Consider the following 27,725-nt stretch of genomic DNA (forward strand, 5'->3'; position numbering starts at 1 on the left):
GCTCATTAAAAATAATGAAGGGAGAACGAAAAACTGTGCCTCTCCTTGGTTTCAAACGGATTACATAAACTAAGAATGTGTTTTTTTATAAAAATTACTTTATTTAAAAGAAGAGAATTCTAGCTTCATAAAGACAAATCTCTCGTTCCTGAGTGACAAGTATTCGCTAAGTTAGTTCATTTTCGGACGCGTTTCAGAATGGACTTCCCTGATAGAGAGAAGGCAGAACTCGCATCATGTTTATTTTTCTTTATTTGGCGAAAGACACAACACTTTGTTTTTATTGTGAGTATACACAAAAAAATAGAAACTTAACTGGATCGAATGATGTAAAACACTTAAATGTAAGATCAAAACCAACAGAGTATTTTGAATCTCTTTTGCACTGATAAGAAAAAAAGCGAGCTGATCACGCCGGCGTGATTGCCGACCCCAGAGGGTTAACCCTATAGAAAATCTATGGGGTATTGTGAAGAGGAAGATGCGATACGCCAGACCCAACAATGCAGAAGCGCTGAAGGCCACTATCAGAGCAACCTGGCCTCTTCTAACACCTGAGCAGTGCCACAGACCGATCTACCCCATGCCACGCCGCATTGCTGCAGTAATTCAGGCAAAAGGGGCCCCAACTAAGTATTGAGTGCTGTACATACTCATACTTTTCAGTTGGCCAGCATTTCTAAAAATCCTTTTTTTTTTGTATTGGTCTTAAGTAATATTCTAATTTTCTGAGATACTGAATTTGGGATTTTCATTAGTTGTCAGTTAAAATCATCAAAATTAAAATAAATAAACATTTGAAATGTAGCATCGTCTGTGTGTAATGAATGAATGAATATAATACAAGTTTCACTTTTTGAATGGAATTACTGAATTAAATAAACTTTTTCATGATATTCTAATTATATGACCAGCACCTGTATTCTAGATCTTGCATTACATTGCAACATTCCCTAAGGTGTAGAGCCTAGGCATGAAGAGATTTTCCATCATCAGCTTTTATGGCTGTCCAATTCAATGCCTTTTCTACGTAAGCATTTGCAATCATTTAATTGCCGAAATGTTACTTTAAAAGTTGCTGAGCTTCAGTATATCCTCTGGAAGCTTCCATGTGCAGACAGCTACGAACAAGATCTCTGGCTTGGCCAGCAGTGAACTGTTCAAGAAAGTAGAGTCTATCCTGACTGCTGCTAGTCTTGTCTTCAATCAGATATTTAAAATCATGAAAGAAAGACTGATAGGACAGTGGATCTCCATCAAAAACAGGTACTTCTCTCTTAGGCAACAGAGAAAGATTTTGCAGCATAATCATAAGATCAGTCATTTCCTTTTGCCTTTGAACCATTAAGCTTAAGCCTTTGTCAGAGCCATTACTGACCTCCAACTGTGGACTTGATGGACTTGCGGCTGCTGCTACTCGAGAGCTTCTTTACACGTGACAAACTGCTCTCTGGAGTGGAGTTTTAGGTATTGTTGTCACAGGAGCGAATTCTATTGCAGAGGCATCAGTAAAGGTGGGTTCAACATTATCTTCCATGTTTGCATCATAATAGTCATTCATAACATCACCTTGTGACTCAGCATTATTTGTCAGCACTTTGATCTTTGCATCTGCTGCTGCCATTTGTGTTTGCAGCTCTGCTCTTTCAATCTTTGATTTTATAATGGCTTCTTCCATCTGCAACGCTTGTATATCAGGCAGAGTTTTGGCACATGCTTCTAAAGTAGCCTTTTCAGCGGCAGCTATTTTAGCTGCAGAAGAGGCCTTAGATCAGGGATGGGCAACTTCGGTCCTGGAGGGCCACTGTCCTGCAGAGTTTAGCTCCAACCCTAATTAAACACACCTGAACAAGGCAATCAATGTTTTTAGGATTACTAGATAGATACAGGCAGGTGAGTTTTAATCAGGGCTAAAGCTAAACTGCAGGACAGTGGCCCTCCAGGACCAGACTTGCCCATCCCTGCCTTAGATGATGTAGACTTTACAGACACACTAGAAATGTTTGAAATACTGTCTTTTGATTCCACTGCTATTGGCTGACTTGGTTGTTCTTTTTTCTACACTCACCTAAAGGATTATTAGGGAACACCATACTAATACTGTGTTTGACCCCCTATCGCCTTCAGAACTGCCTTAATTCTACGTGGCATTGATTCAACAAGGTGCTGAAAGCATTCTTTAGAAATGTTGGCCCATATTGATAGGATAGCATCTTGCAGTTGATGGAGATTTGTGGGATGCACATCCAGAGCACGAAGCTGCCGTTCCACCACATCCCAAAGATGCTCTATTGGGTTGAGATCTGGTGACTGTGGGGGCCATTTTAGTACAGTGAACTCATTGTCATGTTCAAGAAACCAATTTGAAATGATTCGAGCTTTGTGACATGGTGCATTATCCTGCTGGAAGTAGCCATCAGAGGATGGGTATATGGTGGTCATAAAAGGATGGACATGGTCAGAAACAATGCTCAGGTAGGCCGTGGCATTTAAACGATGCCCAATTGGCACTAAGGGGCCTAAAGTGTGCCAAGAAAACATCCCCCACACCATTACACCACCAGCCTGCACAGTGGTAACAAGGTATGATGGATCCATGTTCTCATTCTGTTTACGCCAAATTCTGACTCTACCATCTGAATGTCTCAACAGAAATCGAGACTCATCAACATTTTCCAGTCTTCAACTACCCAATTTTGGTGAGCTAGTGCAAATTGTAGCCTCTTTTTCCTATTTGTAGTGGAGATGAGTGGTAGCCGGTGGGGTCTTCTGCTGTTGTAGCCCATTCGCCTCAAGGTTGTGCGTGTTGTGGCTTCACAAATGCTTTGCTGCATACCTCGGTTGTAACGAGTGGTTATTTCAGTCAAAGTTGCTCTTCTATCAGCCAGAATCAGTCGGCCCATTCTCTTCTGACCTCTAGCATCAACAAGGCATTTCCGCCCACAGGACTGCCGCATACTGAGAGTTTTTCCCTTTTCACACCATTCTTTGTAATCCCTAGAAATGGTTGTGCGTGAAAATCCCAGTAACTGAGCAGATACTCAGAATACTCAGACCGACCCGTCTGGCACCAACAACCATGCCACGCTCAAAATTGCTTAAATCACCATCTTTCCCATTCTGACATTCAGTTTGGAGTTCAGGAGTTTGTCTTGACCAGGACCACACCCCTAAATGCATTGAAGCAACTGCCATGTGATTGGTTGATTAGGTAATCGCATTAATGAGAAATTGAACAGGTGTTCCTAATAATCCTTTAGGTGAGTGTATATTTCAACTTCTTTAATAAAGTCATCGAAATTTATACTTCTAGGTTCAAACCAATCTACATGATAATTTTCCTTTTCTTCTTCGGCTAAGAGCTCTTGCACTGCTTTATGCACACATTTGAAGTCGTGAATAAAAAATAATAACGTTGACATGCAATCATCTACCTCTTCAACGTTTCCACCTTCAGCAAGCGGAACTTTATTTTCCTTGTGCATACTCCTAATTTGCCTCTAAGCGTTGCAATACGTGAATTTAAAAGCTTTTCGACTACAGCGGCTGTCTCAATCTCCTCATCCATCATTTAATACAGGCCACAAATACTAGCAGCTCTTTTAGCATTTAAACGCACAATCCAAACCTCTGTTTGTCTGTTTGTTTACATGCATTTACTCAAACATTCAATCCGACCCTTTCCACCGCAGGAACTTTCCCCAGGAACTAGGAACTTTGGGCTGGTACTCGGTGTGTTTACACCGCATATTTATTTCCCCATCTGAAAGTCCCTGCTGGCGAGGTATTACTTTTTCAAAGTTCAGGAACTTTCGGGGGTGGGACTTGTGAGCTGAACATGCTGATTGGTTGTGTTCACGCCGTATTTTGATTGGATGACTCCACGCAGCATTTAATTTTAACCGCCATTAAAATCTATTGCGGTTCGTGGATTCGTGCAGTAAGAGTGTCTGTCTGCATAAAAAAACGGCCGCTGGACCGACGACGAGGTTCAGGCTTTATTAAGCGTATTAGTGGAAGAGGAAATTTTCTGCGCGTTCGTCCCAGGCATCTCACGGTCAATGTCCACCATAGCTGATAACATATTTTATATCTAGCATTACGAGCTTTCTGAACACGCTTTAGTATCAGTGCTCGTCTCTTTTCTGCCATTTTGTTTATTACCTCGTTAGTAAACCAATAGATCACAAACAACTGCAGCACAGCTTGAATCTACTCCATACTTATTATAAATGTGGCGCTCAAAACTGATTACTGTCCGTGGCCGACTGGGAGGAGCAGTCGTGCGCAGTTTACACAATCTTCCCGTTACTTTAGACCGCGGTGTAAACGCAGAAAGCAACCGGTCTGGGGCAAAAAAAGTTCCTGGGACCAATTTCTGGGTAATTTCGGTGTAAACTCGGCTTAAGATTCATTGATCAGTTGTGCTGCTTGTTTACACTCTCGTACTCACAGCTGATGCGTTGTTTATTCATAAATCGCCTCCATTCATTTCGGCTGTGAACAGCACAGCTTCCAAGATTTCTTGAGAAGATAATTCATAGTACAGTCCTTTCGATCTCGTCGATCGATCTCTAGTGCGAGTTTTCTTCAATAATTGTTGAGGCTTATCTTCTTTAAAAATGTATTTAGCACTTTGAGGTTAGCGGAGGAGTCTCTCCCGATACAGAGGTCCATAAAGCATGCACGGAGATGCAGTCATAACATCAAAAAGTTGCGGTTTATTGATCACAATCTCCGGTTTACATTCAAGCAAATACAATGGGGATTTTGCAGGCTTTCCTACTTACATAGCATGTAGAGGTTGTTATGGAAATTTTACTTTTTAATGAGTTCTTTTGCTTTTGTATGGGTACAACTTTTATTAACGTTGAAGATTCATTTTTACTCATGAGCATTTAAAGGAATATAATCATATAAGCAAAAAGCACATTATTAAAGATATAAAACCAAGCTTTTAGAAGTATAAAGTTAGGACAAACTTTCAGGAACGAAATGTTCTCTGAGTCATGTGAAGGCTGACAATATGTGTGTGCTCAGTTTCGATCAGCACACGAGATCTGTAGCAGGAAACTTTTTGCTGACATGACAAGTTGTTCTGTCTGATAGAAATAGTGTTGGACATGAGATCATGAGCACATGAGACCATGAGCTAAGAAGTCTGGGTTTAAGGTAACAAAAGGTTTTTTACACAGGATGTGTTAGGGTATATAACATTGGCGAAAGGGACTAGCCTTCGCCTTCTCATGTCAGATGCTCTCTGCGTGAGAAAGCCATGGGCCTTCTCATATCAGACGCTGTCTGTGTGGGAACGTCTTATTTCATGCATGAAATAAAATACTTTGTTTAATCTTTTGAGAATCGACTTTGTCTCCTTCATCCAGGTTTTTGAATATTGATCATTTCCACAACAAGGTCTGTAATTTTTATCATAGGTACACTTCAACCGTGAGAGACGGAATCTAAAACAAAAATCCAGAAAATCACATTGTATTATTTTTAAATAATTAATTTGCATTTTATTGCATGACACAAGTATTTGATGCATCAGAAAAACCTTTGTTTGCAATTACAGAGATCATAGTTTCCTGTAGTTCTTAACCAGGTTGTAGTTCTTATGTGGTTTCTCCACTGTATGGATCTTCATGTGTCGCTTCAGGTTCCTTTTAATAGAGAAACTCTTCCCGCACTGATCACACGTGTGCGGCTTCTCTCCAGTGTGGATCATCTCATGTGTTTTCAGATTTGCTGATTGACTGAATCTCTTGTCACAGTGTGAACACTTGTAAGGTTTCTCTCCAGTGTGGATCCTCTCATGTGTTTTCAGAGATGATGAGTGACTGAATCTCTCGTCACAGTGTGAACACTTGTAAGGTTTCTCTCCAGTGTGGATCATCTCATGTGATTTCAGATATGATGATTGACTGAATCTCTTGTCACAGTGTGAACACTTGTAAGGTTTCTCTCCAGTGTGGATCATCTCATGTGATTTCAGATATGATGATCGACTGAATCTCTCGTCACAGTGTGAACACTTGTACGGTTTTTCTCCAGTGTGGTTCATCTCATGTAATTTCAGAGATGATGATTGACGGAATCTCTTGTCACAGTGTGAACACTTGTAAGGTTTTTCTCCAGTGTGGTTCATCTCATGTAATTTCAGAGATGATGATTGACGGAATCTCTTGTCACAGTGTGAACACTTGTAAGGTTTCTCTCCAGTGTGGATCATCTCATGTGATTTCAGATATGATGATTGACTGAATCTCTTGTCACAGTGTGAACACTTGTAAGGTTTCTCTCCAGTGTGGATCATCTCATGTGATTTCAGATATGATGATCGACTGAATCTCTCGTCACAGTGTGAACACTTGTAAGGTTTCTCTCCAGTGTGGATCATCTCATGTGATTTCAGATATGATGATTGACTGAATCTCTTGTCACAGTGTGAACACTTGTAAGGTTTCTCTCCAGTGTGGATCATCTCATGTGATCTCAGATGTGATGATCGACTGAATCTCTCGTCACAGTGTGAACACTTGTAAGGTTTTTCTCCAGTGTGAATTCTCTGGTGCAGTTTTAAATTGTCCGCTGTAGTAAAAGTCTTCTCACACTCAAAGCACATGTACTCTCTCACACCAGTGTGAGTTTTCTCATGTCTATGTAAATATGGCAGCCGTGAAAAACTCTTTCCACACACAGAACATGAATGCGGCTTCTCCTTCATATGAATTGTCAGGTGTGTCTTCAGGACTGATGCACAGAGAAATGTTTTGCCGCATTGATCACATGAGAACGGCTTCTCTCCGGTGTGGATCCTCATGTGAAGATTAAGGGATGATGATTGACTGAAACTCTTCCCGCACTGATCACATGAGAACGGCTTCTCTCCGGTGTGGATCCTCATGTGAAGATTAAGGTGTGATGATTGACTGAAACTCTTCCCGCACTGATCACATGAGAACGGCTTCTCTCCGGTGTGGATCCTCATGTGAAGATTAAGGTTTGATGATTGACTGAAACTCTTCCCGCATTGATCACATGTGAACGGCTTTTCTCCGGTGTGGATCCTCATGTGAACATCAAGACATCGTTTGGTTGTGAAACTGTTCCCACACTGAGTGCAGGTGAAAGATTTCTTGGCTCTTTTCTTTAAACATTTATTTTTAGTCTGTTTAGTCTTTGAGCGACTCAAAGGTTTTTCTCCAGGTTGGACATGATGTTCCTCCTCCACTTCTCTCAGTTCTTCACTCTCCTTCTTCACTTCTCTCAGTTCTTCACTCTCCTCCTTCACTTCTCTCAGTTCTTCACTCTCCTCCACTTCTCTCAGTTCTTCACTCTCCTCCTTCACTTCTCTCAGTTCTTCACTCTCCTCCTCCACTCCTCTCAGTTCTTCACTCTCCTCCTTCACTTCTCTCAGTTCTTCACTCTCCTCCTCCACTTCTCTCAGTTCTTCACTCTCCTTCACTTCTCTCAGTTCTTCACTCTCCTCCACTTCTCTCAGTTCTTCACTCTCCTTCACTTCTCTCAGTTCTTCACTCTCCTCCTCCACTTCACTCAGTTCTTCACTCTTCTCCTTCACTTCTCTCAGCTCTTCACTCTCCTCCACTTCCATCAGGTCTAAAATCAAAGAAAAAATAAATTTTTAGTACATCAAAATAATTATCTCCAAAGAGAGAAATATAAAGTGAAAGGACATGAAAGTGAGCCCTGATGCAATGGTAGAAAGTAGACAGCTGTTATAATAAATTATGATAATTTCATGCCTTTTTATAATTTGATTATATGTCCTTGAAACTTTCCATGAATGAGGGAAATTTATCTTCCAATTATTATTTTTAAAACATTATAGGCACAGATCCCATGTTTCTTTAGCAAGAACTATTAAATATATTTGGTAAATTACACAATTATCTAACATATTAACATTCAAATATACAATACTGCCATGTTTTGACAGCAACTTTGAGATTGATATTTATTTTACTAAAAACGTTTTAATTATTAATGGCCGTTAACACCAGACTTTTCCTTCATAGACTTCCATTCATGCGCATGTGAAAGTGGGACACCAGAAACACAAGCTCAAGTGAACAACCCTGTGAGAAATAACAAGCATTTAGCATTCAAGTGGCATTGTTTATTTTTATTATTATTATTATACGTTCAATTTATGTTTGTGAAAAAGCTGCCACAGAATGTGACGTCATTTCACGAACATTGCAGTGTCTTTAACTAGTTTTAAATGAACATGTTAGTCCTACATGTTTCACTCAACACGGTTACTCCTGACATGATTTTCCTCTTTTCAAAAACAGAGCATTTCTTAAAACTGTGACACTCAGGAAGTGACATCATCTGGGCTCTTTCTGACGCATGATGGGAAGACAATAAAATAATCTCAGTCCATTTTACACAAACTGTATGTAACCCAGGTCACTGACTAAATTAAAAGTAATTATAATTATTTTATTTTTATTATTGGGAATATTCAATTGAATTAATCAATGAATAATACTATTGATTAGCATTACCAAACATGGACGTTTTATTATTATTTTAATTAATACTGTGAAGCTGCTTTGATACAATCTGTATTGTGAAAAGCGCTATACAAATATTCTTGACTTGACTATTAATATCTGTTTAGTATTAATAACAAAAGAACACAGATAAGTAATTAAGTTTTATATTATATTACCAGAGTAAATCTAGAAAAAGAAATTGGCCAAAGACAGATTTGATTGGATGAGGTTAGTCCCGCCTCCTGGAAGTGAGTTCGTTTTTACAGCGCGAAGAAACCAAAACGAGAGCAGCAGAGAGTGTGACTAATGAGAAAAAGAGGCAGATTGTCGCTAGACAGTGCATCGTGTTCATAACTCCTGAAAGACAATCGAAATAATCTAAAAATAGATTTTAGTGAAAATTATCCTTAGAAGTCACAAAGAGGGAAAAGTTAAAAACCCACATTAAAAGAAGACTGAAACCATCTAGATTAAGGCCAAACCAAAAGAAAACTATTTTATTTTTCTCTTTCACTTACTTTTTCCTTGGTGAGTACCATTTTTGCTATTATAGGCTATATATATCAAGTGGTTTTGAAATATGGAAAGTTATCATTTGAAATGTGACAGACATGCATCTAAAGACGGTGATTTAATCTATATTTTCATGTGTGGTGGCAATTTTATGATATTCATTGATCTTTAGTAAAATATAGATGATTCAAAGAATGTCACATGTGTGTCTCTCACTTGTAGTGAGAGAAGATTCTGTTTATGTACCTGGGGAGGCAGAAGGGGGAGACACTCCAGAGAACAGACGAACAAGGACCTCTGACCTAGATGTCAGAAGGCCATTTGGTGCAGGGGGTGCTTAGTGGGCCAACTAGTGATGAATCTAAACTAGTGTTATGGCTTCCTTGTCTATGGAAAACTACTGGATGGAAAACTACTGAATGGAATACTACTGGGAGGAAGGCTCTGGCAGGAAGAAGGCCTTGAAACTGAGATTAAAGCTGATTCAGTCTGTCTGGGGGTGTGTCACTCTTCTGCACAGGGTAACAACTGTGTATTAGACTGCTCCTATTCTTGCAAGAATAAATACTTCTCTATTTATAATTTGACTCATTAGAGAGTGTCTCTTACGCAGTGATGTTTGTTTGATTCATTTTTGCCACAACAATTTGGTGTCAGAATAGTGGGATTCCCTGGACGTGCCTCCTGGATCTGAGATCGGACGGTGTTTGGCCACCTGGACCGAGTAAGTTCCAGCTCTACCTCGTAAACTTGAGAGAGAGAGGCCGGCCGATGTCAGAGCCGGGAGAGTCGACCACTGGGATCTAAAGAACCCGCAAGTGGCATGAAACAGCATCTCTGGGTAAGGTAATTAAATTCAGTTTAATTGGGGGAAAGAGTGAAATTGAACCATATTGACTGAGGGCTTTTTCTGTGGTACGTAATCTGAGATTAATTGAGATCTATTTATAGATCAAGAAATTTCAAACAGATATGAGGGAAAATAATCTGAGATTAATTGAGGTCTGTGACAGATCAATAAATGTCATACAGATAGGTAACCTGAAAACTAATTGTTCCACCACGGAGCAAATTATTTTTGGGTGCTGAGGCTAATTAGGGGGAACCAAGACAATCGTAACAGATTTTTTGGTAAACCGTAATTAGGAGGGCACTGATAGTGCAACCCGACCGATTTGGGTTAAAAGAAAAATCGGGTCTGTGTGGGACGCCTAACAGATCAGGAAAACGCGCGTTGAAGAGAAATCCACAGAGAACAGAGAAGCAGCCAGTATGGGGATGTCTCAAAAGCAAGCTTGCGAAATTTGTTACACCAGTTTTGTCAAATGAGATCAAAATTAGGGGCAGAAATGTATGATATTGAGCGCCACAAGATTAAAGATGGTGCGGGAATCAGTTGAACAGAGCAGTGAGAAACAAAAGTTGTTGTGTCTGCGTTCAACGTGTGTAAAAATGTGAAAAGACAATGAGTTGTTGGCTTGAAGCAGATAAAAGATAACGGAGTCGATGTAGAATGTTTTTCCATATAGTAAGATTGAATATAACTGATAAAAGGGTTTTTATTTTTCAAGACATTAGATGTCAGAAGATTTTTTTGTAACAAGAGTTGAAGTAGCAAGCAGCAATAAGGCTGTCTTTGTGAGGGATTGAGATGCGAGTAATATGATATTTTTGGTTTCTGTAAAAACAGTAGAGATAAGTGGGACTGAGACAGTAACGATAATACTTGTTGAATCTGCAGACTAACCATTTTGAGAAGAAAACTGTAGAAAATTTATGTTATGAAAATAACATTTCTGATAAAATGTATGGAACTATTTATGAACGCCTGTTAAGTCAGACTAAGAAATGGTATGAAAGGGGGGAAGCGAAATAAAACTAAAATTCTCGAAATTTAATCTTAACCGTTCTATTTCATCAGATACGATCTGTAAACAGGGCTTTAAGTGTAAAATACCGAACTTGTCCTTTAAGCAAAATGGGGAACAATTCTATATTTTAGTGGTAAAATAAAGAGTGAAATTATGTTTATTTTTAGTTTGACAACCATTGTCTTTTGAACCAAAACCTAATTTTGAAAAATACATTGTCTGTTTTATAAAGGAAATTATGGGTCGGGGATAATTTCCCTGGACAAGTGTTAAAGTTAAACAGAAACTTTGTGAAAACAACTTAGAAACAATTCATGCATTTCCGTGCAGTTTATGAAAATGAATGTTCTACCAATAATAATGACGAAGATTATGATATGGCTATTGATTGAATCCGCCACTGGTGGACTGTAAAAGAATACAGAGAACTGCTTATCAGCTCTGTTTACATTCCTGATTGGGACACACCGCTTCAAGTGTGTGCAGTAAGTTGAAGCTGTTAGAAAGCTCACGGTGATCGAACTATAAGCAAGGGGACAGAGAGATCGAACTATAGGCAAGGGGACAGAGAATGTTTTAATTGTGGTCAGCGGGGTCATTTAGCAGTAACTGTAAATGCCCACTCAGAAAGGTGTAAAAGAAAGTTGATGGAATGTGAAAGTGACGTGTATTAATGTGGGTTTGAAAGTAGAACAGGATTTGAAGACGATATTAAAGTTTTCGTCTGAGAAAGAACTAAGAATGTGAATGCAGTGCTAAGGAAAGTGAAAAGTGCAAGTAAATGAAAGAGAAAAGAAAGTTGATAGATGGAAGTCGTAAGTAGATTGAAAGAGAAAATAAAGTTGATAGATGGAAGTCGTAAGAAGATTGAAAGACAAAAAAAGAAAGTTGAAAGATTTAAGTCATAAGGAAATCCTTTTTTTATATATACTTTTTATTTATTTATTTTTGACAAGAAAAAATTTAAATAAAAGACAGACAGACAGACCAAGGGACATCAGGCAAAATCATCGTGATTAACAGAAATGCTCAACATCCTATGAAACAAGAATTGCTTAATATCATATGAAACAAGAATTGCTCAACATCATATGAAACAATAAGAGCTCAACATCATATGAAACAAGAAAGGAGAAAAGAGAAAGGGAAAACAATAAATAAATAAATAAAGGCTTATACCTCTCAATTTGTATTCAGATAAGATATCCATTTTTCCCAATATGTTTCACATTTCTTTCGGGCATGTCTTAAAGAAAAAGTCAAATGTTCCATAACATAAATTTCCCTAACTATTTCTATCCATTCAGCAATTGTCGGGGAATCTTTACTCAGCCATTTCCTAGTTATTGCTTTCTTGCTACCCGCTAAAAGTATTTGTAGTAAATATCTATCTACCTTTCTCAGCCCTGTAGGTAGGTTTCCTAAATATATAACACTGAAATTAGACTCGAGTCCTGAGCCGACTATTGACTTTATTGCCTTCACCACCTCTGTCCAATACAAAGAAATAATAGGGCATTCCCAAAAGATATGAAAGTGACCAGCAGACATATTACCGCACATTCTCCAACACTGACCATGTTCAGAATTGTTACTCTAAGATTCTTTATAACTCCTAATATAAAAAAGTCATGTAGTGGCGGTTTTATGATATTCATTGATCTTTAGTAAAATATAGATGATTCAAAGAATGTCACATGTGTGACTCTCACTTGTTAGTGTGAGAAGATTCTGTTTATGTACCTGGGAAGGCAGAAGGGAGAGACACTCCAGAGAACAGACGAACAGGGACCTCTGACCTAGATGTCAGAAGGCCATTTGGTGAAGGAGGGCTTAGTCTATGGAAAACTACTGGTAGGATGGCTCTGGCAGAAGACGGCCTTGGAACGGAGATAAAAGCTGGTTCAGTCTGTCTGGGGGTGTGTCACTCTTCTGCACAGGGTAACAACTGTGTATTAGACTGCTCCTATTCTTGCAAGAATAAATACTTCTATTTTATAATTTGACTCTGAGTGTCTCTTACGCAGTGATGTTTGTTCGATGAATTTTTGCCACAACAATTTGGTGTCAGAATAGTGGGATTCCTTGGACGATGCCTCCTGGACCTGAGATCGGACGGTGTTTGGCCACCTGGACTGAGTAAGTTCCAGCTCTACCTCGTAAACTTAAGAGAGAGAGGCCGGCCGATGTCAGAGCCCGGGAGGATCGGACACTGGAATCAAAAAGAACTCGAGGTGGCTCAGAACAACACATCTCTGGGTAATGTATAATTAAATTCAGTTTAATTGGGGGAAGAGTGAAATTGAACCATATTGGCTGAGAACTGTTTTCTGTGGTACGTAATCTGAAATTAATTGAGATCTACGTACAGATCAAGATATTTCAAACAGATACGAGGAAAATAATCTAAAATTAATTGAGGTCTGTGACAGAACAAGATATTTCAAGCAGATAAATAATGTGGAATTAATTGAGAACTGTGACAGACCAAGACATTTCATACAGATAGGTACCTGGAAATGAATTGTTCCACCACGGAGCGAACTATTTTTGGGTGCTGAAGCTAATTAGGGGAAACCAAGACAATCGTAACAGATTTGTTGGTAAACCGTAATTAGGAGGACACTAATAGTGACACTAATAGTGTAACCCGTCCGATTTGGGTTAAAAGAAAGATCGGGTTTGTCGGGGACGCTTGACAAATAAAGAGAACGCGCGTAAAAGAGAAATCCACAGAGAACAGAGAAGCGGCTAATATGGGGAAGTCTCAAAAGCAAGCTTGCAAAATTTGGTACACCGGTGTTTTGTCAAATGAGATAAAATTAAGGGCAGAAATGTATGTAAAAATGGGAAAAGACAATGTCAAGTGTGAAAATGTATGATGTTATTGAGCACCACAAGATTAAAGATGGTGCGGGAATCAGTTGAACAGAGCAGTGAGAAACAGAAAGGTTGTTGTGTCTGCGTTCAACGTGTGTAAAAGTGTGAAAAGACAATGAGTTGTTGGCTTGATGTATTGCCATATAGTAAGATTGAATATAACTGATAAAAGGGTTTTTATTTTTCATCCATTAGATGGATGCATGACATTAGATGTGAGAAGATTTTGTTTGTAACAAAAGTTGAAGTAGCAAGCAGCAATAAGGCTGTCTTTGTGAAGGATTGAGATTTGAGTAATATGATATTTTGGTTTCTGTAAAAACAGTAGAGATAAGTGGGACTGAGATAGTAATGATAATAGTTGTTGAATCGGCAGACTAACCATTTTGAGAAGAAAACAACTGTAGAAAATGTATGTTATGAAAATAACATTTCTGATAAAATGTATGGAACTATATATGAACGGCTGTTAAATCAGATTAAGAAATGGTATGAAAAGTGAGGTTCAGATTAAAAATAATAATGATAAGGTATTGAGTATGATTAACAGGGATTAACATGATATAAAGATAATGAATGTTTCATTAAGCAAAATGGGGAACAATTCTATATTTTAGTGGTAAAATAATGATTGAAATTATGTTTATTTTTGGTTTGACCATTGTCTTTTGAACCTAAAGACTCCAGCTATGCTGGGAGTACAGCAACAGCGCGTGCTTATTCAGCCGGCTTCCGGATATTAGATGTGTACTTTCTATTGTAATCAGTGTTGTTGATGATAATAACGAATTAGAGAAATGTAAAGACATATTTTGGAATTCAAGAATGTAAAATGTCGGATATTTTGTTGATATTAAGTCATTGAGAGAAAAAAAAAAAAAAAAAAAGACAGTCTGTTTTATAAAGGAGATTATGGGTCGGGGATAATTTTCCCTGGACAAGTGTTAAAGTTAAACAGAAACTTTTTGAAGCCTGCTTAGAAAACAATTTATGCATTTCCGTGCAGAAAAATTAATGTTCTGCCAAAAATAATGATAAAATAATGATTTGGCTAGTGTGATAGAATCCGCCACTGGTGGACTGTTAGAAGAATAGAGAGAACTGCTTATCAGCTCTGTTTACAAACTGATTGGAACACACTGCTTCAAGTGTGTGCAGTAAGTTGGAGCTGTTAGAAGGGGACAGAGAATGTTTTAATTTTGGTCAGCTGCGTTTAGCAGTAACTGAAAATGACCACTCAGAAAGGTGTAAAAGAAAGTTGATGGAATGTGAAAGTGACGTGTATTAATGTGGGTTTGAAAGTAGAACAGGATTTGAAGACGATATTAAAGTTTTCGTCTGAGAAAGAACTAAGAATGTGAATGCAGTGCTAAGGAAAGTGAAAAGTGCAAGTAAATGAAAAGAAAGTTGAAAAGAAAGTTGATAGATGGAAGTCGTAAGTAGATTGAAAGAGAAAAGAAAGTTGAAAGATTTAAGTCGTAAGGAAATTCTTTTAAAAGGAAAAAAGTAAAGATACCAGTAAATGTAAAATTACGGATAAGAAAAATATTTGTAAAAGTAAAGATAACTAAAAAGATGATTGTCTTTTAATGAAACGTTATTGAGAACTAGAATATTTATTTGTATTTAAGATCAAATAAGTAGAAGTAGCACTGGGTTGCTAAATGTAAAAAACAATTTTGTAGAAATGGATCTGATTAAACAAACAGCTTGGAAATTGACCATGAAGCTAGAAGCTGATGTTTTGGTTTCAAAAGATAAGATTGGGACTTGACTGAAACTGTATGACAGTCTCAATATGAGTGGAATTTGTAATGTTTAAATTCCCTGTACGAGGTAAAAGACAACTATAAAATAATTTTTATATTGAAAACGTATGTAAAATTCTGGCAAAGGCTAGAATTAAAAGATAAAGTAGATAAAGGTGAGAATGTTTAGTATGACAAAAAGTGTACCAAGTCCTGAAGGCCTCAGAGTCTGTCTCTCATTCAATGTCAGAAGGCTGTTATCTTAGCCTGTCATGACGATAAGCTATTTATAGTAAAGTTTCAGTTGAAAATTATAGCATAATGAGATGTAAAACTGAAGTCTTTAAAATAATAATGTAGACCTGAATGACAGAAGTGACATTTTTGTACTTGTTATTTTAGGACCAGTAACGTATTTGTCTGATCTTAGCCTTCACCATGACACAGGACCTATGACCATGCTATAGATGTACACTGAATAGATGGATGTGAATAATGTTCACTGAGATCTCGTTGATTCAGACAGGTCTAACAGATTTGAGTGATTAAATACTGTTGTTATTAACCTGTCTCCCTTAACATTTATTAGGCATGCAGTCCAGATGGAGCTGACTCTTAAATGTGCCTTTCCTAAGCTCCAGAAAGCAGCTGAGTTCTGTTGAAGGAAACTGATTGTGTGATGCGAGCGGGTCCAAGTGTGTACGTGGCTACTCAAAGACGAATAGATCTTCCTGGCCAGGGGACTATTTAACGCAGGGGGTCCCGGACACTGTGCATCTCCGGATGGAGGTGTTATATGTGAGAAGGTATGAGAGTTGAGCGCTGATTACTGGGGGGCCACTGGGGTCAGCATAGCATTGGGAGGTGGGATTCGCTGTGAGGAGTCACGGCCTGTCTCTGACCGAGGAAATGTGAGCTCCTCTATATCACTCATCAGAGAGAAAACCCCGCAATTCACTGTATGGCTTGTTTTCAATTGTGACAAGTCTGATGGAAATTATAGATAAAGAGCTAATGTGAAATGTGCTTTCAAGAGTCAGCTGAGACCATGAGTTGATTGTCATTATTTGTTGAGGAGACAGTAACATAACTTATTAATCTATATCAGGAACATGATGATGGTTGCCTTATTGAGCAAGGAAAATTATAGAAGTGTTGATTTTGAACTAATATGTCTATAGGATGGTTTTAACTCCTGAAGATCATTAGAAATGGTGGTCGCTAAAGATTAAGACAGTTTTTTAGTAGAGTTTGGATAACAAAAGTTAGGTGAATTGAGAATTTATACAAGTATTCAAACTAAAGATAACATTAGAAATACTCATAGCATAATGTATTTTAGATTGTTGTAATGGTTCTAATTTGAGTTAAACATGTATATTAACATTTGTGAACTATTAAGGGTTCTAGACTATGATTAATTAAGTTTCAGTCTTAGGAGGCTGTTAAAAAAGATTATTTGTGTGAAAGAGAGACTGCTGAGTGGAGGAAGGGATTTGGTACTCTGTCTGTCTTTCTGTTATCAGGCCTGGTAAGGCAAGCTTAAACAAAATAATGATAATAAACCAAAACAACCCAGCTGACTTTTCTAAAGAAAAATGAATAATGAACAGATAGAACATTTGAAACGGGGTTAGAGGCCAAATTTCAAAGATGTAAAATTATATGAAAGCTACAGGAGAATGTGAAGTTTAAATCTAATTTAAACTTTAAATATTATACTTTTAGAGTTAATATAAAAAATAAAAAAAAACGAACATTGTAAATGAGCAGTTGACCTATGTGTATCTAGCATAATTGTGTGTGGGATGGTGACAGCACTTTATGTCTTGTAGGTGTTAGTTTAGGGCAGCTATTCCGCCTGAATAGTGAGTATATTGTGTGTTTAACCTCTGGAGAATGGTTTATCATTACAGATGAGTTAAGGCAAGTGACAAATTGTAAATGAAGGCAAATGCTGAGTGAATCTGATGGGACGAGATGATAGAGAACATGGGACGAGCTTTAAGTTGGTTGGTCATCACGCTCCGTCTGGTAGTAATTACTTTTGTCATTTATGATGTGGATTTGAATTACTTTTGGATAAGTTTAGGTATTTATGTAAATTGGAATTGTGGAGTTGTACAGTATATCGTCGTCTATCGTGGGTTATAGATTTGACGGCAACAACAAAGTGAGACATTGGCTAAGTCAATATCAAATTATGTTTTTTTTTTTTGACTGACATTGACCAAGTCTGTACAGCACGACCTGACAACTTTTAAAAATGGTTGCGAGACAAAACAACAGACCTGGAAAAAGCAGGATACGCAGTGAGACTGAGGGCCGTTGCCCTTCAAATACTTCGATAAGGAAATGAAATTGTGGCTTTAAGTGAAGAATGTAATATTTTTGTTTCAGAGGCAGAGAAAGATGTCTGGAGAAAATTTGTCTGAAGGACAATGGTTGGGTTAGTGTTGAGGGTAAACTTTATCGAAAACACTATGTTAAATGTTATGTTAAATTGATGATCGAGTTGTGTCGACCATCAAAAGGGGGATGCTTTGTGTTTTATTAGAATAAATGTTGGGAAGAACACTAGGGGTAATTGGGTAAAAGCCCTGAAAGAAGCCATTCTTCTGCCTAACAAAATTGCTGTCTGGATTGTTTTCAACAGGTTACGCCAGAGCATCGAAGGCCACGGGAGCACAGTAGACAAAAGAAACTACGTACTTTACTATCTGACGATAACCTTAGATAATCCTTAGATAATCAGTATCTAAGGAGACTGATTTTTATGATGTGTGATGTAATGACTTGAACTTGCATTTATTATTATTGTTATTATTATTATTATGTTTGATTAATAATGATAAAAAGTGAGGAGTGTAGTGGCGGTTTTATGATATTCATTGATCTTTAGTAAAATATAGATGATTCAAAGAATGTCACATGTGTGACTCTCACTTGTTAGTGTGAGAAGATTCTGTTTATGTACCTGGGAAGGCAGAAGGGAGAGACACTCCAGAGAACAGACGAACAGGGACCTCTGACCTAGATGTCAGAAGGCCATTTAGTGAAGGAGGGCTTAGTCTATGGAAAACTACTGGTAGGATGGCTCTGGCAGAAGACGGCCTTGGAACGGAGATAAAAGCTGGTTCAGTCTGTCTGGGGGTGTGTCACTCTTCTGCACAGGGTAACAACTGTGTATTAGACTGCTCCTATTCTTGCAAGAATAAATACTTCTATTTTATAATTTGACTCTGAGTGTCTCTTACGCAGTGATGTTTGTTCGATGAATTTTTGCCACAACAGTCACAAAGTGTTTTTCCAGGTGAATTCCCTCCACAGACCTGAGCTGGAAGTGGTAGATTGTGTCCTACATATATTCAACCAGTCATCTTCGCTTATCTCTATATTAGCTTCTTTCTCCCACCTCTTTTTTACATACATTGTTGAAAGTCCCCTGTCTAACTGTAGGTATGAATATAACTTGGAAATCAGTTTTCTGTTAGTATTACCCTTATATGCATCAACAAATATTTTAATTAGGTCCCTTCCCTTCTCTTCGGTAGTTTTAATATGCTTATCAAAGTGGTGTCTCAGTTGAAGGTATCTGAAAAAGTCTTCTTTCCCTAAATTGTATATATCTATAAGTTTTTTGAAAGTATGCAAACCGTCAGTGGAGGATATTATACAGTATGAAGTGATCCCTGAATTGGTCCAGTGTTTGAATCTACCATCCAGTCCAGCTGGTGCGAATTCTGTATCATATTTAACCCAACGTAATATTCGTGCATTTCTTTCAAATTCCTTATCTTTAAGTAGTTTATGCCAGATTTTAAGAGGTACTGCCATCCAGTTATTTAATTTTTTCAGAAGTTTTTTCAGGAGAGTTTTTTCACCCAGTATAGATTGAAGAGGTATGCTTATTTGATTTTTCTCTAGGTCCTTCCATTTTGCATCACACACGGGGTCACACCAACAGACCAGAGAGCGTAACTGCGCTGCTCTGTAATAATCTTCCAAGCATGGTAGAGCCATACCACCCTTGTCCTTGGGGAGTTGTAATGTTTGAAATCGAATCCTAGGTTTTTGTTTTCCCCAAATAAAAGATGAGATGGCTCTATTCCAATCACTGAATTGCTTGAGGGGCACTTCGACGGGTAATGATTAGGGGTGCAACGGATCGAAAAACTCACGGTTCGGATCGTTTCTCGGATCAGAGTCACGGATCGGATCATTTTTCGGATCAGCAAAAAAAAAAAAAAAAAAAAGACAAGACAAATAAACATAAGTTTTGTCTTTTTGTTTATTAACACTTGAATTATTAAATTAAAATATATAAAATCAACTTAAAGTGCACAAGGCAAGGCATAATAGTGGGTGCGCGACGGGATGTTGTAACGCGGCTCAAGCACTTTCAGCATGTGTTTAAAGCCCTCGTTTTACACAACCGAATATGGCCTCATATCTGCAGCTATAAACACACCGATAGCGTTTGTGATGGCTTTAGCCCGGTCTGATTGTGCAACAAGGGGCTGCTTTAATGCCGCGGTGATAAGCGGTTGTTGTGCAGCCTTCGTTTTCACTCCCGTCAGTGAAACACCGGCGTGATGTCGCTTCAAATGCGTGGCCATGCTTGATGTGTTTCCACTGTCATATGGCTTTCTTTTGCCACAGCTCCTACACACCGTCACGGTTTTATCCACTAACCTCTTTCCTTCATCATTATATTTGACAGGGAAGCCAAAATGCTGCCATAAAGGGGATTTAAATGACGCGGGGCATTCAAGCTCCTCCGTTCCTCCGCTCGCCATGACCGCGCTTGTGTGTGGACTGAACATGCGCGCAACTTTTTTTTTTTCACAAATCAATCCGCGGATCACTTGTGTGCCGAACCGAAGATATTGATCCGAACGGATCACGGATCAATGATGATCCGTTGCACCCCTAGTAATGATTGAAAAAGGAAAAGCAGCCTGGGAAGTATATTCATCTTAATAGTGTCTATTCTATTGTACATACTCATTGGTTATAGTGACCAACGGTTTAAGTCTGCTTTAATATCAGCTGTTATAGGAATGTAATTGTGGTCATAAATGGTCGAGATCTCTTTAGGTATTTGTACCCCTAAATATTTAATTGTATTACCTTTCCATTTAAATTGACAGATTTTATAAATATTTTCTTGTGGTTCGTAATTGAAAGTAAGCGTTTGAGTTTTATGCAGGTTTAGTTTATAGCCGGAATATGAGCCAAATTCTTTAAGAAGAGATAGTAATTTAGGCAAACTTGAATTAGGATTGGTAAGTGTCACGAGTATGTCATCCGCATATGCACATATCTTATGTTGTGTGTCTCCTATTACTACCCCCGTTATATCATCGTCTTCTCAAGGAAATCCTTTTTAAAAAAAAGAGGAAAAGAACTAAAGTACAAGTAAATGTAAAATTACAGATAAGGAAAATATTTGTAAAAGCAAAGGTAACTAAAAAGATGATTGTCTTTTAATGAAACGTTATTGAGAACTAGAATAACTATTTGTATTGAAGATCAAATAAGCAGAAGCAGTAGCACTGCGTTGCTAAATGTAAAAAAAAATTGTAGAAAGGGATCTGATTAAACAAACAGCTTGGTAGTGTTGACCATGAAGGAACTAGAAGCTGATGTTTTGGTTTCAAAAGATAAGCTTGGGCCTTGGCTGAAACTGCCAGTGTGACAGTCTCAATATGAGTGGAATTTGTAATGTCTAAATTCCCTGATGTATGGGCAAAAGACAACTATAAAATTATTTTTATATTGAAAACGTATGTAATTTCTGGCAAAGGTGCCTTAAGCTGGGCTAGAATTAAAAGATAAAGTAGATAAAGTTGAGAATGTTTAGTATGAGAAACAGTGTACCAGTCCTGAAGGCCTCAGAGTCTCTCTCTCATTCAATGTAAGAAGGCGGTTATCTTAGCCTGTCATGATAATAAGCTATTTATAGTAAAGCACAGTGTTTCAGTGGAAAATTATAGCATAATGAGATGTTAAAAGAAATCATGTTAAAGGAAATCATTGCCATTCAGAGGGCAATTTGTACTTTAATATTTCAGATTGTAAAACTGAATGACTTTAAAGAAGTCTTTAAAATAATAATATAGACCTGAATTGAGAAGTGACATTTTTAGGGGCCAAGCCCCGAAGGGGATAGACCCTATTGTATCCGTTAGTTTTTCAATTATTATTATTATTCTTCCCGGTGGAAGTCTATGGCAGCCCTATGAACCGTACATAGGAAAATCATGAAATTTGGCACAGTTGTAGAGATGGCCCTGAATAGTAATTGGACCAAATTTGGTGTCCCTAGGACCAACTCTATAGCGCCACCACCAGTTCAAAAATTCAACATTGAAATGGTTATAACTTTTGAACCCTTTGATCTAGAGACATGAAACTTAGTGCACCTGATTCCGCTCATCATGCTGATCAAAATCAATATAGTCAAATCAGACTCAGTAGTGGCCATTTTGAAAAGTACAGTGTTCAGTTTTTTTGCTACTCCTCCTTCAAAATTGGTCCAATTTTGTCCAAACCTGTGCTCAAATGATCTTCGGACTGAGCCGCATAGAAATGACTGAACAGATTTTTTTGCTATACTGGGAAAAAAAAAAGTTATGATGTTGCAAATTTAACGAGGTGCACAGAAAATTGGCTAAGATGCTGTATCTCGGCCAAAGTTCGATCAATCGAAACGAAAATTGGTACACTTCATCGGAAGCATGTTCTGAGGTTCCATTCCAAAGTTGGGAATAGCGCCACCTACGGGTCATGAGATATGAAAAATTGCTATTTTGGCCAATAACTTTTGAAAAGTTTGTCAGAATGCCAAATCCGTGGATATCGATTTTGTCAAGATCGGATGCACCATGTGTCCTCCATTTTGAATTTTGTCATAATTTGCAATAACTTTTAAACTATTTGACATATCTTCACACAATTTAGTATGGATGATCAACACAATGCCCTGACGGTACATGAGAAGACTGAACATAGCGCCACCTAGTGTTCCAGAGATATTAGCTCTTTTGCAAAAACGCTTATAACTTTTGAAAACATTGTTGAAATTTTGATTTCTTTACGTCATTATGTTCCTTGGCGTATGCTGATCTCATTTGTCATTTTCCAATAATGTGACTATCCGCCATATTGGAACAAATGAAAAACATTTTTTTCGCTAGATTAGATGTTCTGTGGGCTGAGCCGCACAGAAATGACTGAACATATTTTTGATATTCGCTACCGTTCCCGAGATATTCATCTTCGAAGTTGACCTAGCCTGTGTTTGTTGCCTTATACTAGTTAGCTTAGCATAATAATTTGTTAGCATGCTAACCAGATGCCATTCTAATGTGGCTCTTCAGCTATCAGGATAACCATAAGCTTTATTAGCATTAAGCTAGCTTAGCATGCTAATCTCGTTAACATGATTTTGTGTGCTTATTCTTACACTGAAGCCTCTCCTATGCAGCCTTGTAGTTTACGTCCTCTGAGTGGCGCAAATTGCTAAACCACGTGTCATGAATCCTGAACCGTTCCATTTGTGGGTTCGAATCCTGTGTGGCACATGAACAGACCGCAAGAAGTATTGTTGCCTTAAGTGGTGGAAAAGTTGCTTCTAATTGTTCTGTGACTTAAGAATGGTTTGGTTATTAAAGTTTATTTTAAAGATTTGAAAGCAAAGTATTTTTAACTACTTTTTGAACCCATGGGACCATTGGAAGGCTTGGCCCCGGAAAGGCTGCTTGCAGCTTTAATTGTACTTGTTATTTTAGGACCAGTAACGTCTTTGTCTGATCTTAGCCTTCACCATGACACAGGACCAATGACCATGGATATAGACGTACATTGAATAGACGGATGTGAATAAAGTTCACTGAGATTTTGTTGATTCGGACAGGTCTAACAGATTTGAGTGATTAAATACTGTTGTTATTAACCTCTCTCCCTTAACACTATTAGGCAGTCCAGATGGAGGTGACTCTTAAAATGTTCCTTTCCTAAGCTCCAGAAAAACTGTTGAAGAAAACTGATTGTGTGATGGGAAAGAGCGGGTCACCAGTGGCCTACCCAACGACGGGGAAGATCTTCCTGGCCAGGGGACTATACCTAACGCAGGGGGTTACGAACACTGGACACCTCCAGATGGTGGTATGAGAGTACCTCCAGACACCACCGGTATGAGAGTTGAGCGCTGATTACTGGAGGCCACCGGGGTCAGCAGAGCATTGAGAGGTGAGATGCGCTGTGAGGAGTTACGGCAGTCTGACCCAGAAAATGTGAGTTTCCTCTATACCACTCACCAGGGAAAAAACCCGCAATTCACTGTATGGCTTGTTTTCAATTGTCACAAGTCTGCAGCTATGCCAGGTGGACAACACCCTGATGGAAATTATAGATAAAGAGCTAATGGGAAATGTGCTTTCAAGAGCCAGCTGAGACCATGAGGTGATTGTCATTATTTGTTGGGGAGACAGTAACAAAAAAAGTAATTGCCAGCAGCCATATCACCCTGTAGCCCAAGACTGGTTTCCCACTGAAGCTAAGCGGGGCTGAGCCTGGTTAGTACTTGGATGGGAGACCTCCTGAGAAAACCAGGTTGCTGCTGGTAGAGGTGTTAGTGTGGCCAGCAGGGGGCGCTCACCCAGTGATCTGTGCTGGTCCTAATGCCCCAGTGTAGTGATGGGGAACACTATACTGACAAAGAGCGCCGTCCTTCGGATGAGACGTTAAACCGAGGTCCTGACTCTCTGTGGTCATTAAAAATCCCAGGATGTCTTTCGAAAGAGTAGGGGTGTAACCCCGGCATCCTGGCCAAATTTGCCCAGTGGCCTCTGTCCATCATGGCCTCCTAATCCTCCTCCTATATATATACTGATTGGCTTCATCACTGTCTCCTCTCCACCAGTAAGCTGGTGTGTGGTGGGCGTTCTGGCGCAATATGGCTGCCGTCGCATCATCCAGGTGGATGCTGCACATTGGTGGTGGTTGAGGAGATTCCCCCCTTCTATGTAAAGGGCTTTGAGTGTCCAGAAAAAGCGCTATATAAATGTAATGAATTATTATTATTATTATTAAAACTTATTAATTTATATCAGGAACATGTTGGTTGCCTTATGGGCAAGGAAAATTATAGTTGATTTTGAACTAATATGTCTATAGGATGGTTTTAACTCCTGAAGATCATTAGACATGGTGGTGACTAAAGATTAAGACAGTCTGTAGAGTTTGGATAACAAAGGTAAGGTGAATTGAGAATTTATACAAGTATTCAAACTAAAGATAACCTTAGAAATGCTCATCGCATAATGTATTTTAGATTGTTGTAATGGTTCTAATTTGAGTTAAACATTTGTATATTAACATTTGTGAACTATTAAGGGTTCTAGACTATGATTAATTAAGTTTCAGTCTTAGGAGGCTGTTGAAAAGATTATTTGTGTATAGTGAGAGAGCCGGCGTGAGGGGAGGAAGGGATTGGTACTCTGTCTTTCTGTTATCAGGCCTGGTAAGGCAAGCTTAAACAAAATAATGATAATGAACCAAAACAACCCAGCTGACTTTTGTAAAGACAAAATAATGAACATTTGAAACGGTTTGAAAGGCCATGTAAAATTATATAAAAGCTACAGGAAAATGTGAAGTTTAAATCTTATTTAAACCTTAAATATTATACTTTTAGAGTTAATATAAAAAAAGCGAACATTGGAAATGAGCAGTTAACATATGTGTGCCTAGCATGAGTGTGTGTGACGGGGAGATATATCCAGCTGCAGACCCGCAGCACCACCAGTTTCAGAACCCCAGCGCCAGAACCGGAAGTGAGGGGCGGAGTCATTTACAATGAGACAAGCATGTAAACGATGACAGAATTTTCACTAATTTGAAGAATGTTAACCCTTTCACACGTAAGTTTAAAATATTCTAATTGACCCCCCAGCGTGAGTTTTTCAAGGCGACCGTTATTTCGAATCTGTCACTTTATGGTTTCCATGGTGACGCGTCACTGCTTGTCACGTGACACAGCGCAACCACAACACAGCGCTGAATGAATGATGATCTGCTTTTATGTAATTTTTCCTTTTTTATTCTAAATATTCATTACTTTAACTTACATATTTGTTGAGTCTCTTTTCTGTCTCTGCTTACTGAAAAAGGTGTATACATTTTATAAGCTACCATTGACTAAACATTGGGGATTAGTCTACAATAACTACAAATTCATTTAATATATATTCCTTCTGGAGATTCCCGAATGTTTTGTTCAAATATTTGACTTGCTGTATCCACATTATAATATAGGATCTACAGATGTACACTACTCTGCATTGTGAAAAGCCAGTGTCAAGGTCCAGCACACTTCTGAATGATTGGTGACAGTTTTCATAATTACTTTAACAATGGTATGTGTCACTTTACAATAGTTTGTGGCATTTTCTCTCATGCTAGTTTACAATTATTTGAAATACGTGATTGGTAAGTGTCAATTTGTGGTGCACAAACAACATACTCCTGCTTGTAAGTAGTACCACTTTAATAAGAACATTTTACTAAAATAGCTAAATAGTTTCTATATTCTTGTATAGTTACAAATGACAGCTTAACTGTCCTATATACAAATAGAAATAAATGTGTTATCATAACAACTGTATTTACAATATGTAGGTAAATACATTGTAAAAATTATTATAAAAAAAGAACCATAGTAAATATAAATGGACCACGATACAACGGATATTAAAAATATGGTGAAGCCCAATGTTTCTGTACCTTAATGTATCATTATAACATACGTATTAAGTATGACGTTTCGTGAGTAATAAAAGTATAACGTTTCGTGTCTAAGCAAATTACGCTCCAAAACGCGTTACTCGGTTTAGAACGTAAGCTCCACACCTCACTTCCGGTTCTGGCGCTGGTGTTAGAACGTAAGCTCCGCCCCTTACTTCCAGTTCTGGCGCTGGGGTTCTGAAACTGGTGGTGCTGCGGGTCTGCAGCTGGATACTATAGGTGACGGGGGCAGCACTTTATGTCTTGCAGGTGTTAGTTTAGGGCAAGCTATTCTGCCTGAATAGTGAGTATATTGTGTCTTTAACCTCTGGAGAGTGTTTAAGTATTTATGTAAATTGGAATTGTGGAGTTGTATATCACCGTCCATTGTGGGTTGAAATAAAAGAAGATGTTATAGATTTGACGGCAACAACAAAGTGACACATTGGCTAAGTCAATATCAAATTATCCAGAGAGCCATTTATGATTATTGTAAACAGGAGGAGAATGTTTTTTTGACTGACATTGACCAAGTCTGTACAGCACGACCTGACCTGATAGAAACTATTGATGACTTTAAAAATGGTTGTAGAGGACTGAGTTGCGAGACAAAACAACAGTCCTGAAGAAAAAAAAAAGGATACGCGGCGAGACTGAGGGCCGTTGCCCTTCAAATACTTCGATAAGAAAATGAGATTGTGGCTTTAAGTGAAGAATGTAAGATATTTGTTTCAGAGGCAGAGAAAGATGTCTGGAGGAAATTTGTCTGAAGGACAACGTTTTGGTTAGTGTTGATGGCAAACTTTATCGAAAACACTATGTTAAATGTTATGTTAAATTGATGCTTGAGTTGTGTCATGCATCAAGAGGGGGATGGTATAACAATTGCCAAATATGGTAAATGGTAAATGGACTGCATTTATATAGTGCTTTCACAGACCCAATGGCCACCAAAGCGCTTTACATTGCCTCACATTCACCCATTCACTCATTCATACACTGACGGCGGTGTCATCTATGCAAGGCCATCCAGCTCGTCGGGAGCACTTGTGGTTAGGTGTCTTGCTCATGGACACCTCGACACTTGGTCAGGTGGAACCGGGGATTGAACCACCAACCTTTCGGTTTGTAGACAACCTACATGAACCACTGAGCCACTGCCGCCCCAAATATGGTTTATTAAGGGGTTCACATTTGCTGAATAAATGTTGGAAGAACACTAGGGGTAATTGGGTAAAAGCCCTGAAAGAAGCCATTTTTCTGCCTAACAAAATTGCTGTCTGGATTGTTTCAACAGGAAACGCCAGGGCATCGAAGGCCACGGGAGAACAGTAGACAAAAGAAACTACGTACTTTACTATCTGACAATAACCTCGAAATTTGTTTTTCTTTACAGA

The 27,725-nt window shown here is 38.4% G+C and overlaps 1 protein-coding gene across 2 annotated transcripts in view; it reads right to left on the bottom strand.

The window, feature by feature from the left end:
* Positions 1 to 4,725: 4,725 nt before the first annotated feature.
* The window catches only part of LOC307006106 (uncharacterized protein), a 35,988-nt gene continuing 12,988 nt past the window's right edge, over positions 4,726 to 27,725 (bottom strand). For both annotated transcript variants that reach the window (XM_079626744.1, XM_079626745.1), the window contains exon 3: positions 4,726 to 7,620. In XM_079626744.1, the coding sequence (XP_079482870.1) occupies positions 5,579 to 7,620 (2,042 nt within the window). In that variant the 3' untranslated portion in view covers positions 4,726 to 5,578. The remainder of the gene's footprint in view (positions 7,621 to 27,725) is intronic.

The sequence above is a fragment of the Phoxinus phoxinus genome (genome assembly GCF_949152265.1).
Source record: "Phoxinus phoxinus genome assembly, chromosome: 1".
NCBI classification, from domain to species: domain Eukaryota; kingdom Metazoa; phylum Chordata; class Actinopteri; order Cypriniformes; family Leuciscidae; genus Phoxinus; species Phoxinus phoxinus.